The following is an 11,728-nucleotide window of genomic DNA, read 5'->3' on the forward strand; positions in this document are numbered from 1 at the left end:
TCCAGCGTCAGCTGGAGGGCCAAGTTGCATACTCCTGATCTAGGGTGCTTGGACTTGAGCCAAGGAGCCCCGGGTTCACATCTCCTGTCAGCCCTGAAGCTCAGTTGGTGACCTTGGGCCAGTCACCGGCCTAACCTACCTCGCAGGGTGGTTGTGAGAATGAAAGGTGTATGCTGCCCTGAGCTCTTTGAAGGAAGAATGGGATTAAACTTCAGCCCTCCATACAGGTGAGGCAGCCTTCTACCCCCTTGTTTATTGCTGATTATTAGGGTTAGTCTCCAGGCTAGGTATTTCTGGCTGGTTGGCTTTTAGACAGTAATAATAAAGCTTTGTTAGCCACCTCATAAATGGTTCTCTGGGTGGCTTACAACACAGCATTAACACATGAGAGAAAAACACACACAACAGAGGACTATTCATTTACTGTAATATAGATCCTGCTCTTGCATGGAGGACCACTCAGTAGTCTCCTGCCCAGATGGATGGCCAGATCCAGGCTTGCTTTGCTTCAGTGAATTTCAGCGTCTGGTGCCTTCAGGCCATTAGCTTGTCCATAAGACCAGGGCTTTGTATGCTCCACATCTTAAAAGAAACGGCCCCAAATCTAAATTCTGGATCCAGGAAAGCTGAATGATGCAAACTGGTAACATTTGCATTTTTTATTAAAATTCAACGTGCTTTTCTTTTGCAGGCAAGTGCATATTACCATCTCGCACAACGGACTACACCAAGGTGAGTCAGTTAGCTCAGTTTCCTCCTCTGGGGAAGTTAGAAATGATCCGGATCTTGGTTGTTGGAAGGCTCTTTGTGGCTTCTGCCCCTGATGGTGAACAATGGAAGTGGTCTTCTACCGAGTCAGACCCTTGGTCCATCTAGCTCAGTATCGTCTACACTGACTGGCAGCGGCTCTCCAAGGTTACAGGCAGGAGTCTCTCTCAGCCCTACCTGGTCTTGTGGTAGCGAGCATGAATTGTGCCATTTGCTAAGTAGGGTCCACCCTGGTTTGCATTTGAATGGGAGACTAAATGTGTGAGCACTGTAAGATATTCCCCTTAGGGGATGGGGCCGCTCTGGGCAGAGCACCTGCATGCAGAAGTTTCCAAGTTCCTTCTCTGGTATCTCCAAGATAGGGGTGAGAGAGACTCCTGCCTGCAACCTTGGAGAAGCCACTGCCAGTCTGGGTAGACAATACTGAGCTAGATGGACCAGTGTTCTGACTTGGTATAAGGTAGCTTCCTATGTTCCTAGATGCTGCCAGGGAGTAAACCTGAGACCTTCTGCATGCAAGCATGCAGGCACTCTTCCACTGATCTATGGCCCTATCCCCTAAGGGGAATATCTTGCAGGGCTCACATACGGACTCCCATCCAAATGCAAACCATGTCAGACCTTGCTTAGCAAAGGGAACAATTCATGCTTGTTAACACAAGGGTAGCTCTCTTCCTCTAGCACCTTCCTGATGAACTCTGGTGGTGTGGCTTGCTGGAAGTAGCCCTAGGGAAGTACCCCTAGGATATCTTGATATTGAATGATGGTCTGACAATGGTGTGTGTTTTGAACTGGAGGTTGCAAAACAGGCCTCCCTACAGTAGAGTGGGACTGTAGCTCTGAGGCAGATTGTCTGCTTTGCATGCAGAAGGTCCCAGGTTCAATCCCTACTACTACGAATACTTATAGTCTACTTTTCAACAAGAGTTCCCAAAGCGGTTGGCATTGAGATATACAAATAAAGATGATCCCTGTCCCCAAAGGGCTCACAGTCGAAAAAGAAACATAAGATAGACGCCAGCAGCAGTCACTGGAGGGATGCTGTGCTGCGGGTGGAGAGGGCCAGTTCCTCTCCCCCTGCTAAATAAAGAGAACCACTATTTTAAAAGGGTATCCCTTTGCCCACTTAGCAAGGGCATTTAAACTGAAGTCTCAAATCCCTCTGAAGATTAATACTGTAACTTTAAAGTGTGATGTCAAGGCTATTTTTAAGAGGCCAGTTCTCTAAAAAAAAGGGGGGGGGGAAGTATATCTTCTGGGAAATCAGACACTTCAGTGCCAAGTAGTTGGGTATCCAGTACAATACAAAGACTATGATGTTTGTGGTCCATAGTAGGCGGAAGCACCTTTCTGAAGCCTTTTGTCTCAATTGTGTACAATTTTAGGCGTTTGCAGAATAGATCTCTTGTGCAACTCCGTCTGTTTATAAAGTCTGAAGCAGCATAGATACTGCGTGGCAATGTTTTGCAAAAATCTGTGCCCAAGGCACTGGCATCTCAAAATGATGCCATTTTTCTCCCTCTCACAGCACTAGAACCAAGAGTCACCCCATGAAACTGAAGGCCAGGAAATTTAGGACCTACACAAGGAAGTACTTTTTCACACAGCTCATAATTAGTCTAAGGAATTCTCTGCCACGAGATGTCGTGATTGCCATTAGTTTGGATGGCTTTAAAAGGGGCTTAGGCAAATGAGGTCTATCAATGGCTACTAGTCCAGTGGCTACAAGTAGGCCACCTCCAACCACAGAGGCAAGATGCCACTCAATACCAGTTGCAGGGGAGCAACAGCAGCAGAGAGGGCACGCCCTCACCTCTTGCCTGTGGGCTTCCCAGTGGTGTCTGGTGGGCCACTGTGTGAAAAAGGATGCTGGACTGGATGGGCCTCCTTGGGCCTGATCCAGCAGGGCTCTTCTGATGTTTTTATCTGCTTCCCAGGCCAGCTCCAGTGCAGGCAATGGAATATTTCCAGGAAACAAAACGCAGGTAAAATGCAGCGATTGAATTATTTTTTGCTTTGAACACAGACATGACATAGCTGGGGTTAGCTTGCCGCTCTCTTGAGCAAAGGAGGCCAGTGCAGGCAGCACCAACTGGGAAATGAACAGGATCAAACTGCAAGGTGCATGAATCGGTCTACACGCTTGCATTTCTAAAATGCAGATAGAAGCTGCATGGTGCCCTAATTTGAAGCAGCATTGTGCTGAGGGTGTGAGTAAAGGTAAAGTGTGCCATCAAGTCGGTGTCGACTCCTGGCGACCACAGAGCCCTGTGCTTGTCTTTGGTAGGATACAGGAGGGGTTCACCATCGCCATCTCCCGCACAGTAAGAGATGATGCCTTTCAGCATCTTTCCTGTATCACTGCTGCCTGATAGAGGTGTTTCCCATAGTCTGGGAAACATACCAGCAGGGAATTGACCTGGCAACTTCTGGCTTACTAGTAAAGTCATTTTCCTGCTGCACTATTAGGGTGGCTGCTGAGGGTATAGGGGGGCTTTAACTCTTTGCTCCAGGTCTTGAACGGGGACCATGCATGGGTGCTGATTTAAAGTTGAGGGGGGGGGCAGCTTCCGTTTGGTGCCAGTGAAAGCTCTGGCAAATCAGAGCTCTCTTGAAAATAGCACCCATGGGTGACTTCAGTTCAGATCTACACTGCAGCTGGTCAAAGAGCTAAAGGAGAGGAGAGCTGGTCTTGTGGTAGCAAGCATGATTTGTCCCCTTAGCTAAGCAGGGTCTGCCCTGGTTGCATATGAATGGGAGACTAGACATGTGAGCAGTTTCAGAGATTCCCCTCAGGGGATGGAGCTGCTCTGGGAAGAGCATCTAGGTTCCAAGTTCCCTCCCTGGCAGCCTCTCCAAGACAGGGCTGAGAGAGATTCCTGCCTGCAACCTTGGAGAAGCCGCTGCCAGTCTGTGAAGACAATACTGAGCTAGATAGACCAATGGTCTGACTCAGAATATGGCAGCTTCCTATGTTCCTAAAGCTTTCCTTCACCATCCCAGTCAAAACTGTCACAGCTGTTGTTTGTGGGCCTGTGCTAACTGAGCAGAGAAACACTTTTTCAGGTGGTCTTGTATTTTGCAAGGGGATAACCAGCCTCAGCACAGCATTCCTCCAGTGGTCCTTGCTGATGTCTCTGTTATGTGTCTTTTTGGATAGCTCCCTGTCCCAAAAGGGCTCCTTATCTTATTTATGTATTTATCCTATGTAAACTGTGGTATGTAATATTTGCAGTAGTAGTAAAAATTCAGGCCTCCAATCCACGGCTTTCTAGTTATTTACTATGCACGAGACACCCCCACGATTGGCTATTTTTCTAAAGTCAGTCCCCAGAGTGGTGTTTCTCTTGCTTCTTTTTCCAAGTACTCTTCCTTCGGTCCTCTTGATAACACAGTTCTGACCTGTTTCAGGAACCTTTGCCAAGAAGGAGGAAACTCACCCCGGCCACAGAGGGGAGTCCGACAGAAAGCAAGTATTTTTATGTTCTTGTATCTCAGTCTGAACCCGCCAGCCAGGGAGCTGTTAAACACTTGCTGTGCTTGGCCAATATTGAACCTTCGTTAAAGAACTGGGTTGACTTCTGCCCACTTAGTTTTCCTTAAAAATATTTAAGGAAAGAGCTGGAAACTTAAAAAACAAACAAACACACTGTTGAATATTTAAGGTAGGAGCCTTGATATTCCTGAGGGGGTCCAAACCCATAGTGGCTACACCCCTAGCATCTCCAGGTGTCCTTGGTCCCCTGCCCCTGCTACATAAAATACATATTTATAAACAAGAAGAACTCACACACACACACACACACACACACACACACACACACACACACCCCATTGCTCATTCTTTTTGAACTTACCAGGTGGTTGTGTTAAAGCAGGCCTGCACAAAACAAGGCCCGGGTTCCAGATCGGGCCTGCAGGAACTTTTTTGCTGGCCCCAGGGTAGGAGTATCCTGCAGTAGGAACCATGAACAGCAGGATCCATGAAGAGCTCTAGGACTGCATGCCTAGAATCGGAGCTTAAAATCAACTGTGACTGAGGAAGAGGAAAAGATGACTTGGTATTTATTTGGGGCTATTATGTACTCCAGTTGCCCCACTGACTGAGCAGGGATAGGGCCTATTTTATGGGTACTCTCCTTGGTTTAAATTGTGGGTCCTTTGACAGGGGGAAAGATCCAGAGGTAACTAATAGTTACTTCCCTTAATGTGTTAAATAATTTTAATGTCACAATGCACTGAAAATTGACCTCGGCCCCTGCAAGCCAAGTCGTGGTTGGTTCTGGCCCACTGGGGTGTTTGAGTTGTATGCCCCTGTGTCAAAGGAAAGCAGAGTATCTCGGAAAGCAGAATTCTTCCCCCACCCCATTCGGCACACCTGCAGGATTGCAGCCTTCACACAACTCTAATCTCTCTCTCTCTTTTCTTCTAGTTCTTCGTCGGTCTTTTCAGACATTCGTTACCGAGGTGCCCGTTCCTATGTGGGAGAGGTACGCGAGGGCCCTGGGCTTGACAGACAACGAGATTGACAGCATCAAGGTGAATGAAAGAGACGTGAATGAGCAGCATTTCCAGATGCTGCGGACCTGGCTGGACCATAATGGGAAGCAGGCAACACTGGACACACTGCTGGAGACCCTCTGTGACCCCAACATCAAGCTCTGGGGTCCCAGGGGGGAAATAGAAAAGCTGCTGATCTCACGGGGTCTATATGCTGAAGAAGACTAAGTCGTATGAGCAGGACTCTCTCCGTTCTCACCCTGCGTATGAAACCTCTCCAGTATTGGACTGTCTTGGTTTTCCCGGGAAGAGGGCACTGATGCTTTTAAGTGCATCAGTGTGTTGGCAGAAGCTTGGAACCTTCAGACTGCAGTGATAAGCTAGCATGAGACTTCTTCAATACCTCCAGCCTACCCTCGGCGGAAAAACTTGTTTCTGGCCGAGTCCTTTTTTCAGGGACTGCAAGAAATGGAGAAGGAGCTGGAAGAAGTTCATACTGGTAGAGTTCCCATGCCCCCCTGGAATTTTGGGTTTTGCCTGGATTTTAAGCATCTCTCCCAGATTGCTTAGCCCACCCAGATTTCATTTTTTTGGTAAAAGCTAAGCTCTAGCTCTCGTAGAAGCGGAGTTATGGAGCAAAACGTGCTGTCATGATTCTGCTCAAAAATTTTCAAGCCAATTTACATAATATGAAAATTAGGCACCCGGATTTAGAGAGCCAGAATATGGCAACCCTACATACTGGCTAGTTTTATAACTTCAGGGGTCCAGATGCTTGATGCCCGCTTTCTTAATGTGATGCAGCCTGCTTTGCATGCAGTATCTTGCATCCAGAAGGTATATTTTTGCCTCCAAACCGAGCCTTTTTGCTGCAAATGGGTACCAGTGTGGTATATTTAACTTGCTTTCCAAGGCAAAGAAGGCTTAGGAGATCACAATACCCCTCTGATAACCTTGGTGTTTGCAGATGGATACAAACCAAATTCACAGCATGTGGGAGAGGGGTCCAAGGGGACCCTGCTGGGTGTCTTTGGTTGATCTGCCCTTTTCCTAGGATGGGCAACACCCCTTTGTAACCCATATGCTGGCAACTGGATACAAATCAAATCCACAACAGAGGGGACTAAGTCCTAGGAAAGGGTCATTATGATAGAAGAAGGGAAAGTGGGCTCCCATCCTTCTCCTTCGAACTTCTTGCGTTTTATGACGTTTTGTACAATAACTTGCGGTGCCTGGAAGAACACCTGCCATTTTTGCCATAGGTAAATAGTAGCTTTTTGAGGCTGCGGAAAGTCTCTTTAGCTTAAAGGCTGGTTTTGCACAAAAGCTTGCCCTCAGGGTTAAAATGTTTACAAATCCAGCTGCTATGCAAAGGTGACAGTTGGGATGTCAAATGCCATGCTTTTGGCAGGGCTGGGAACGCTCTGCATTCTCTGTGCGGAAGTAGAATTCCTGATTTCCGGGTGCAAGATTTCAACTCCTTGTATAGATTTGCGAAGTTCTCTATTTTGCATTAAAAAAAAGAAACACCTGGCTTTGCTGCTTGGGGGCAGAGGAGTTGTGCCATTCTGAACTTTGCGCAACCCCCTCTTCTGGCTCTTCAGCAGCCCTCGAGAGTCTCTCTGCAACTCTAAGGAGTAGGACCTTGATTTTTGTCCTTTAAATGAAACTGGAACATCTCAGGGAATTGAATTCTGCTCCCAGCACCTCATTCAGTGCTTTTCTGCATCCCTAAGCATCTTGGCACACGCTTGGTCCTGCCAGAGACCATTGTTGCACTTTGAAAGTGTCCTCCTTTTCCCTTTTGCGGGGAGGAAACCACAAAGATCAAAATTGATTGGCCTGCCTCCTGTTTACTGCTGTTGTGAAGCAATGTGAAGTCTGGAGGCGGCGGGGGTGGGGCGGGGCGGAGGGAGACGGACTCCTGTGTGGCAGTGGAGCCCTTGCCCTGATTGCAGAAGGTCCCAGGTTCAAAGCCTGGCATCTCCAGGTAGCATCTCCTGTCAAGCTGCTGACAGTCTTAACAAACTGGATGGTCCAACAAACTTTTACTTGGAACCAGTAATCTGGCGGGCATCTGGTGGCCCACTGTGTGAAACAGGATGCTGGACTAGATGGGCCTTCTTGGGCCTGATCCGGCAGGGCTGTTCTTATGTTAACCAGAGAGATAAGAGGTTTATTTATAGATTTGTGGTTCTTAAAATACTAAAATGAGTTTTTGAGCAGTGGGTGCATCTCTCTCTTGGTCACTCTCTGTTGTCGTCCGCTGATGTCTGTAAATTTTGCAAGATGAATTTAGGTACAAGCAGATGTTTTGTCGTTTTCGATAGATGGAATGCAGAAAGTTCCTGGCAGCATCTCCAGATGGGCATAGGCAGTAGGGATGTGCACAGTTTGGACGATGGGCAGTTTTGCCGGTTTGAAGGTGGGGGGGAAGCATGGTGAAGCACTTACCCCTCCCTCCACTCTCCCCCCCCCCCCGCCGGTGCTCCGTGTTTCAAAAGTCCACCAGGGCGGCAGCTTCCCACCCTGCTGCCACGTTGCCTTTACCGGAAGTAGGCAGAATGATCTGACGTACCTGCATGCACTGGGCATGTGCACACACATCGGGCTCCAGCTTCTGCTGCAAGTGCAGGTAGGCACAGTGTGGCCTGGGAGAGGGAAGGAAAGGGGGGTGGGGTGGGGCGGGGGGAGAACATAAAACCCCTGCTGGATCAGGCCAAAGGCCCAGCCAGCCCAGCATCCTGCTTTATGTAGTGGTCAGGCGGATGCATCTGGGAAGCCTGCAGGTGGGGGGAAGAGGGCAGCAGCCCCCTCTGCTTGGTGTTGCCTAGCACCTGGTATTGAAGGACATGCCCCGCCCCATTTGATGGCCAGTGGCCATTGAAAGCCCTATCCTCCATGAATTTGTCTAACTGGTGGCAGAAAGTTCCATAGTTTAACTACGCTTTGGGTAAAGAAGTCCTTCCTTTTGTCTGGGAAAGAAAGAGGGACGGTGGGAGGGAGGCTGGTGGGAGGGGCACCCATTGTGGGGGGTGGGTGGGGCCAGGTGCGCTGAACATAGAACAGGATGTAAAAGTGAATGCCCGGACAGGAAAAGCTTCTAATTTATTGGGAGGAGGGTATTTTTAACTCCTTGTCCTGGGTTAAATCCTATTCAGCTCTCTCCCTCACTTTTAAGTCTTTTTCTCTTACATGCATTGGACATTTGTGAATAATTGTATGTGCATACACTGTATATCAGCGATGTTGTTTTTCAAGTGGGGGGGCACGTTGGCCCCCCAAAAACCAAACCTCCCATGCATGAGAGCCATTTCCCACAGTTGTTGATCTCTGCAAGTGCTGTGCTTTCACCATTGCTGGGCAGGCTTTAAGAGAAACGGAGCCCTGTCAAACTCCAGCACCATCTTGGAAGGTGGGCATGGATCTCTGGGGAGCACAGTCTTTCCCAGAACTTCTATGGGGAAATCACTGGGGAAAACTATACTTCCCAGTGATCCATGCCCACCTTCCAGGATGGCACTGGGGCTCTCGAGGGCCCTGTTTCCCTTCAAGGAGTCTCCTCAGTGCTGGGGAAAGTGTAGCACTGCACAGTGGTATGGTCGCCTCTGCACAGTGCCAGGAGAGCTGTGCAGAGCATTTGGCTTTGGCTAAAACTTTGCACAGACCTAAGACACCATTAGTCAGGGTGCCACACTTTGGCTCGATGGAAGCCATCTCTGGCCCTCGGGCCTTGCAGTGAAGAACCCTGCTGTATACAGAGTGCACATGCATTGAACAGGACTTGTGGCCGAGCAGGATTTTTATTTTCAGAGGAGTCTGCTCGCTGGGCTTCTGCATGAGTTGTTGTTCTGGACTCGACCCTTCTGAGGGGCAGATAATTCTGCTGCACTTCTGCATCGAGAACATGGAGTGAAGATGTTGCAGCTGATGAAGGGGAGGGTGGGCCAAGGTTCCCCATCCCTGGCCTAGAGCAGTGAGCCATACAGAGAGGCAGAAGGCAACCCCCTGTATTGTGGGGGGTGGGTCCTAATGCTTTGTAATTCTGTGTTATGAGGGCGCCTCATTGTTGTCACTCCCAAATTGTGTGCCATGAGAAACGGAAGCTTTACTGCATTTAAAAATTAAATGTTAACAAGCTTAACCCTCTTCCCAGAGACCTCCCCACCCTCACCCGAGCCCTGCTCCTACTCCTCCCCACAGGAGGAGCAGCAGCAGCAGTTGACTGAGCCCTTCCTGACTGCCGCCACTGCCATGGCCACTCATTCCCATCAGGCCACTGACAGGCTCGGGCCCATGCCTCACCCTTCCTTCTTTCTCTTTCTCTCTCCTCCACTCGCTCTTCCCCTATGTCTTTCTTTCCCTCCGTTCTTTCTCTCTCTCCCTTCCCGAGTTAACAGATCTTGTTCATTTCCCCCCCCTCCTAATTCACACAATGGCAGCCTCCTTCTCCTGAAGGGGCTCTTTCCTCCCTCACGACCCCTCTCTTCAGACCCCTGCCCACTATCCTTTTATATAAACACAACTGACCTTAACTATCACAGGCTCCTCCTCCCCATCTGCATATGGAATCCCCACTGCCCAATCACCATGGTGCTTCTGCTCAGGAACTCTCATGAGAGCTGCTACACACGAGATTAGCCATGGGTATGCCTTAGAGAATTATATATATTGATGATTCTCTGACATGTAGCAGCCTGATTCTGAGTGTACTTCCACACGAAGTCCCACTAAGGTGAATAGGGCTTGCTGCCAGTGAAATGGGCACTGACTTGGGAGATCAAATCCTCTTATTCCTTGAAATTATCTGATGGCCAAAGGCCATTGTGGTGGGGGATGATGCGAGTTGTAGTCTGGGATCCAAGTTTGAGAGCCCCCACTCTAACCCCTCCCAGAAAGCAGCTCTGATTCTGGAAGATGATTCAGGGAAATATTAAAAGAATGACAAATTGTGTCCTCATGACCTGGATAGGACCATTTTGCTAGAATTGGTAAGTAACATCCCCAAGAGGCACATGGAGTTAAGAGTCCTTACAGTGGCCAAGTTAGTAATGGTTACACATTGGGAAATGCATCAAGCACCCCTCCTGTAAAGAGTGGATTAGCAGAGAGGCAGGGATTGTGAAGCTGAAGGATGGATGGTGGATTAAACTTAATTTTAAAAACCCAATGGCAGCCACAGAGTTCTGGCATGAGAGAGATGTAAAACTACAAATATTTATGTGCCGCTTTTCAACAAAAGTTAGTGGTTTACATGGAAAAATAATAAAGTTGCTTCCTTGTTCCCAAAAGGCTCACAATCTAAAACAAAACACAAAGTAGACCTCAGCATCAGCCACTGGAGGGATGCTGTGCAGAGGTTGGATTGGGCCAGTTGCACCCCACTGCTAAATATAAGAGAATCCTCACTTTAAAAGGTACCTCTCTGCTCAGTTAGCAGATGTTGTTGCAAAGGGTTTGTCAGTACATTAATTATATGCTTAAGCCAAACATAAGGAATTGGGATATTTTGTTAGTTGAGAACCACTAAGCTTATTTTAAACCTCTTGCTCTTTTTTATTTAAAAATTGGAATCTTATATAAGCTTATTTGTACTTTTTAAATTTAAAATAATGTAGTATAAGCAGAACACTGTTACTGCTGTCAAAACTTACTTGAAGTTTGTTTTTGAAGTTTTGTTATCTATATATTTTGTATTCTTTGTAGTTATGATGTGCAATTTCTAATGTAGGATTTTTATACTAGAGATGAAAGCTGTGTACAATGATAAAAATAAACAAGTTCTCAAGACAAGATGGTCAATGGAGCTTCTTCGTTGCCTTTTCCGTGAGATTTGTATATTTGATAGAACTCGTCACTCAGGTTGTCAAAACATGTATAAACCCCATCCCCATCAAAATGTGACTTAAATATGTGACACATTTTTGCTGTCACATTTTTGGTTTTCTTGTATTTTGCAATCTATGATGCAGCTTTGTGGGCTTGTTGCAAACTTCAGAATATGTATAAGTGATTCTCTCTGAACTTGAGACTTCTAGTACTCCTGTGTTTTGCATCGGCGTGGTGGTGGTAGCATCCTCATAGAATTGTGCTAGGCATAGACAGCCTGATCATGGAGACAAATACAGATGCTGAGATGGCAATCACAACAGTTTCAAAAGCCGTGTTTTAGAAGGCTGGCTGTGTAAGGCGCCTGCTCACATTTTCATGTGGGTATGGTTTTTCCAGTGGGAAGTGGAGGAATCCTCATTGGAAAAGATTAATGGAAAACGGAAAACTGCATTTCCCGTTTGCAGCCACAGTTCCTGTAAACTGCAGGAAACTGGACTGTATATTTGAACTGAAGGCAATGCAAAGGCAGATGATTTTGGCTATTAGTGCTTATTCTAGACAATAGACAATTATCGGGGCGTTAAATCTATTGTACAATCCTAGTCTTCTCATTCCACTATTGGTCTGG

At 47.5% G+C, this 11,728-nt stretch overlaps 1 protein-coding gene across 3 annotated transcripts in view; it reads left to right on the forward strand.

The window, feature by feature from the left end:
* Positions 1 to 7,771, forward strand: part of LOC128333513 (tumor necrosis factor receptor superfamily member 10B-like) — a 38,827-nt gene extending 31,056 nt beyond the window's left edge. For 2 of the 3 annotated variants that reach the window (XM_053268994.1, XM_053268996.1), the window contains exons 7-10: positions 692 to 732; positions 2,706 to 2,753; positions 4,180 to 4,237; positions 5,201 to 7,771. In XM_053268994.1, the coding sequence (XP_053124969.1) occupies positions 692 to 732; positions 2,706 to 2,753; positions 4,180 to 4,237; positions 5,201 to 5,496 (443 nt within the window). In that variant the 3' untranslated portion in view covers positions 5,497 to 7,771. The remainder of the gene's footprint in view (positions 1 to 691; positions 733 to 2,705; positions 2,754 to 4,179; positions 4,238 to 5,200) is intronic. The other variant, XM_053268995.1, reaches the window with a different exon arrangement.
* Positions 7,772 to 11,728: the final 3,957 nt, after the last annotated feature.

Source organism: Hemicordylus capensis, chromosome 8 (genome assembly GCF_027244095.1).
Source record: "Hemicordylus capensis ecotype Gifberg chromosome 8, rHemCap1.1.pri, whole genome shotgun sequence".
Lineage (NCBI taxonomy): Eukaryota > Metazoa > Chordata > Lepidosauria > Squamata > Cordylidae > Hemicordylus > Hemicordylus capensis.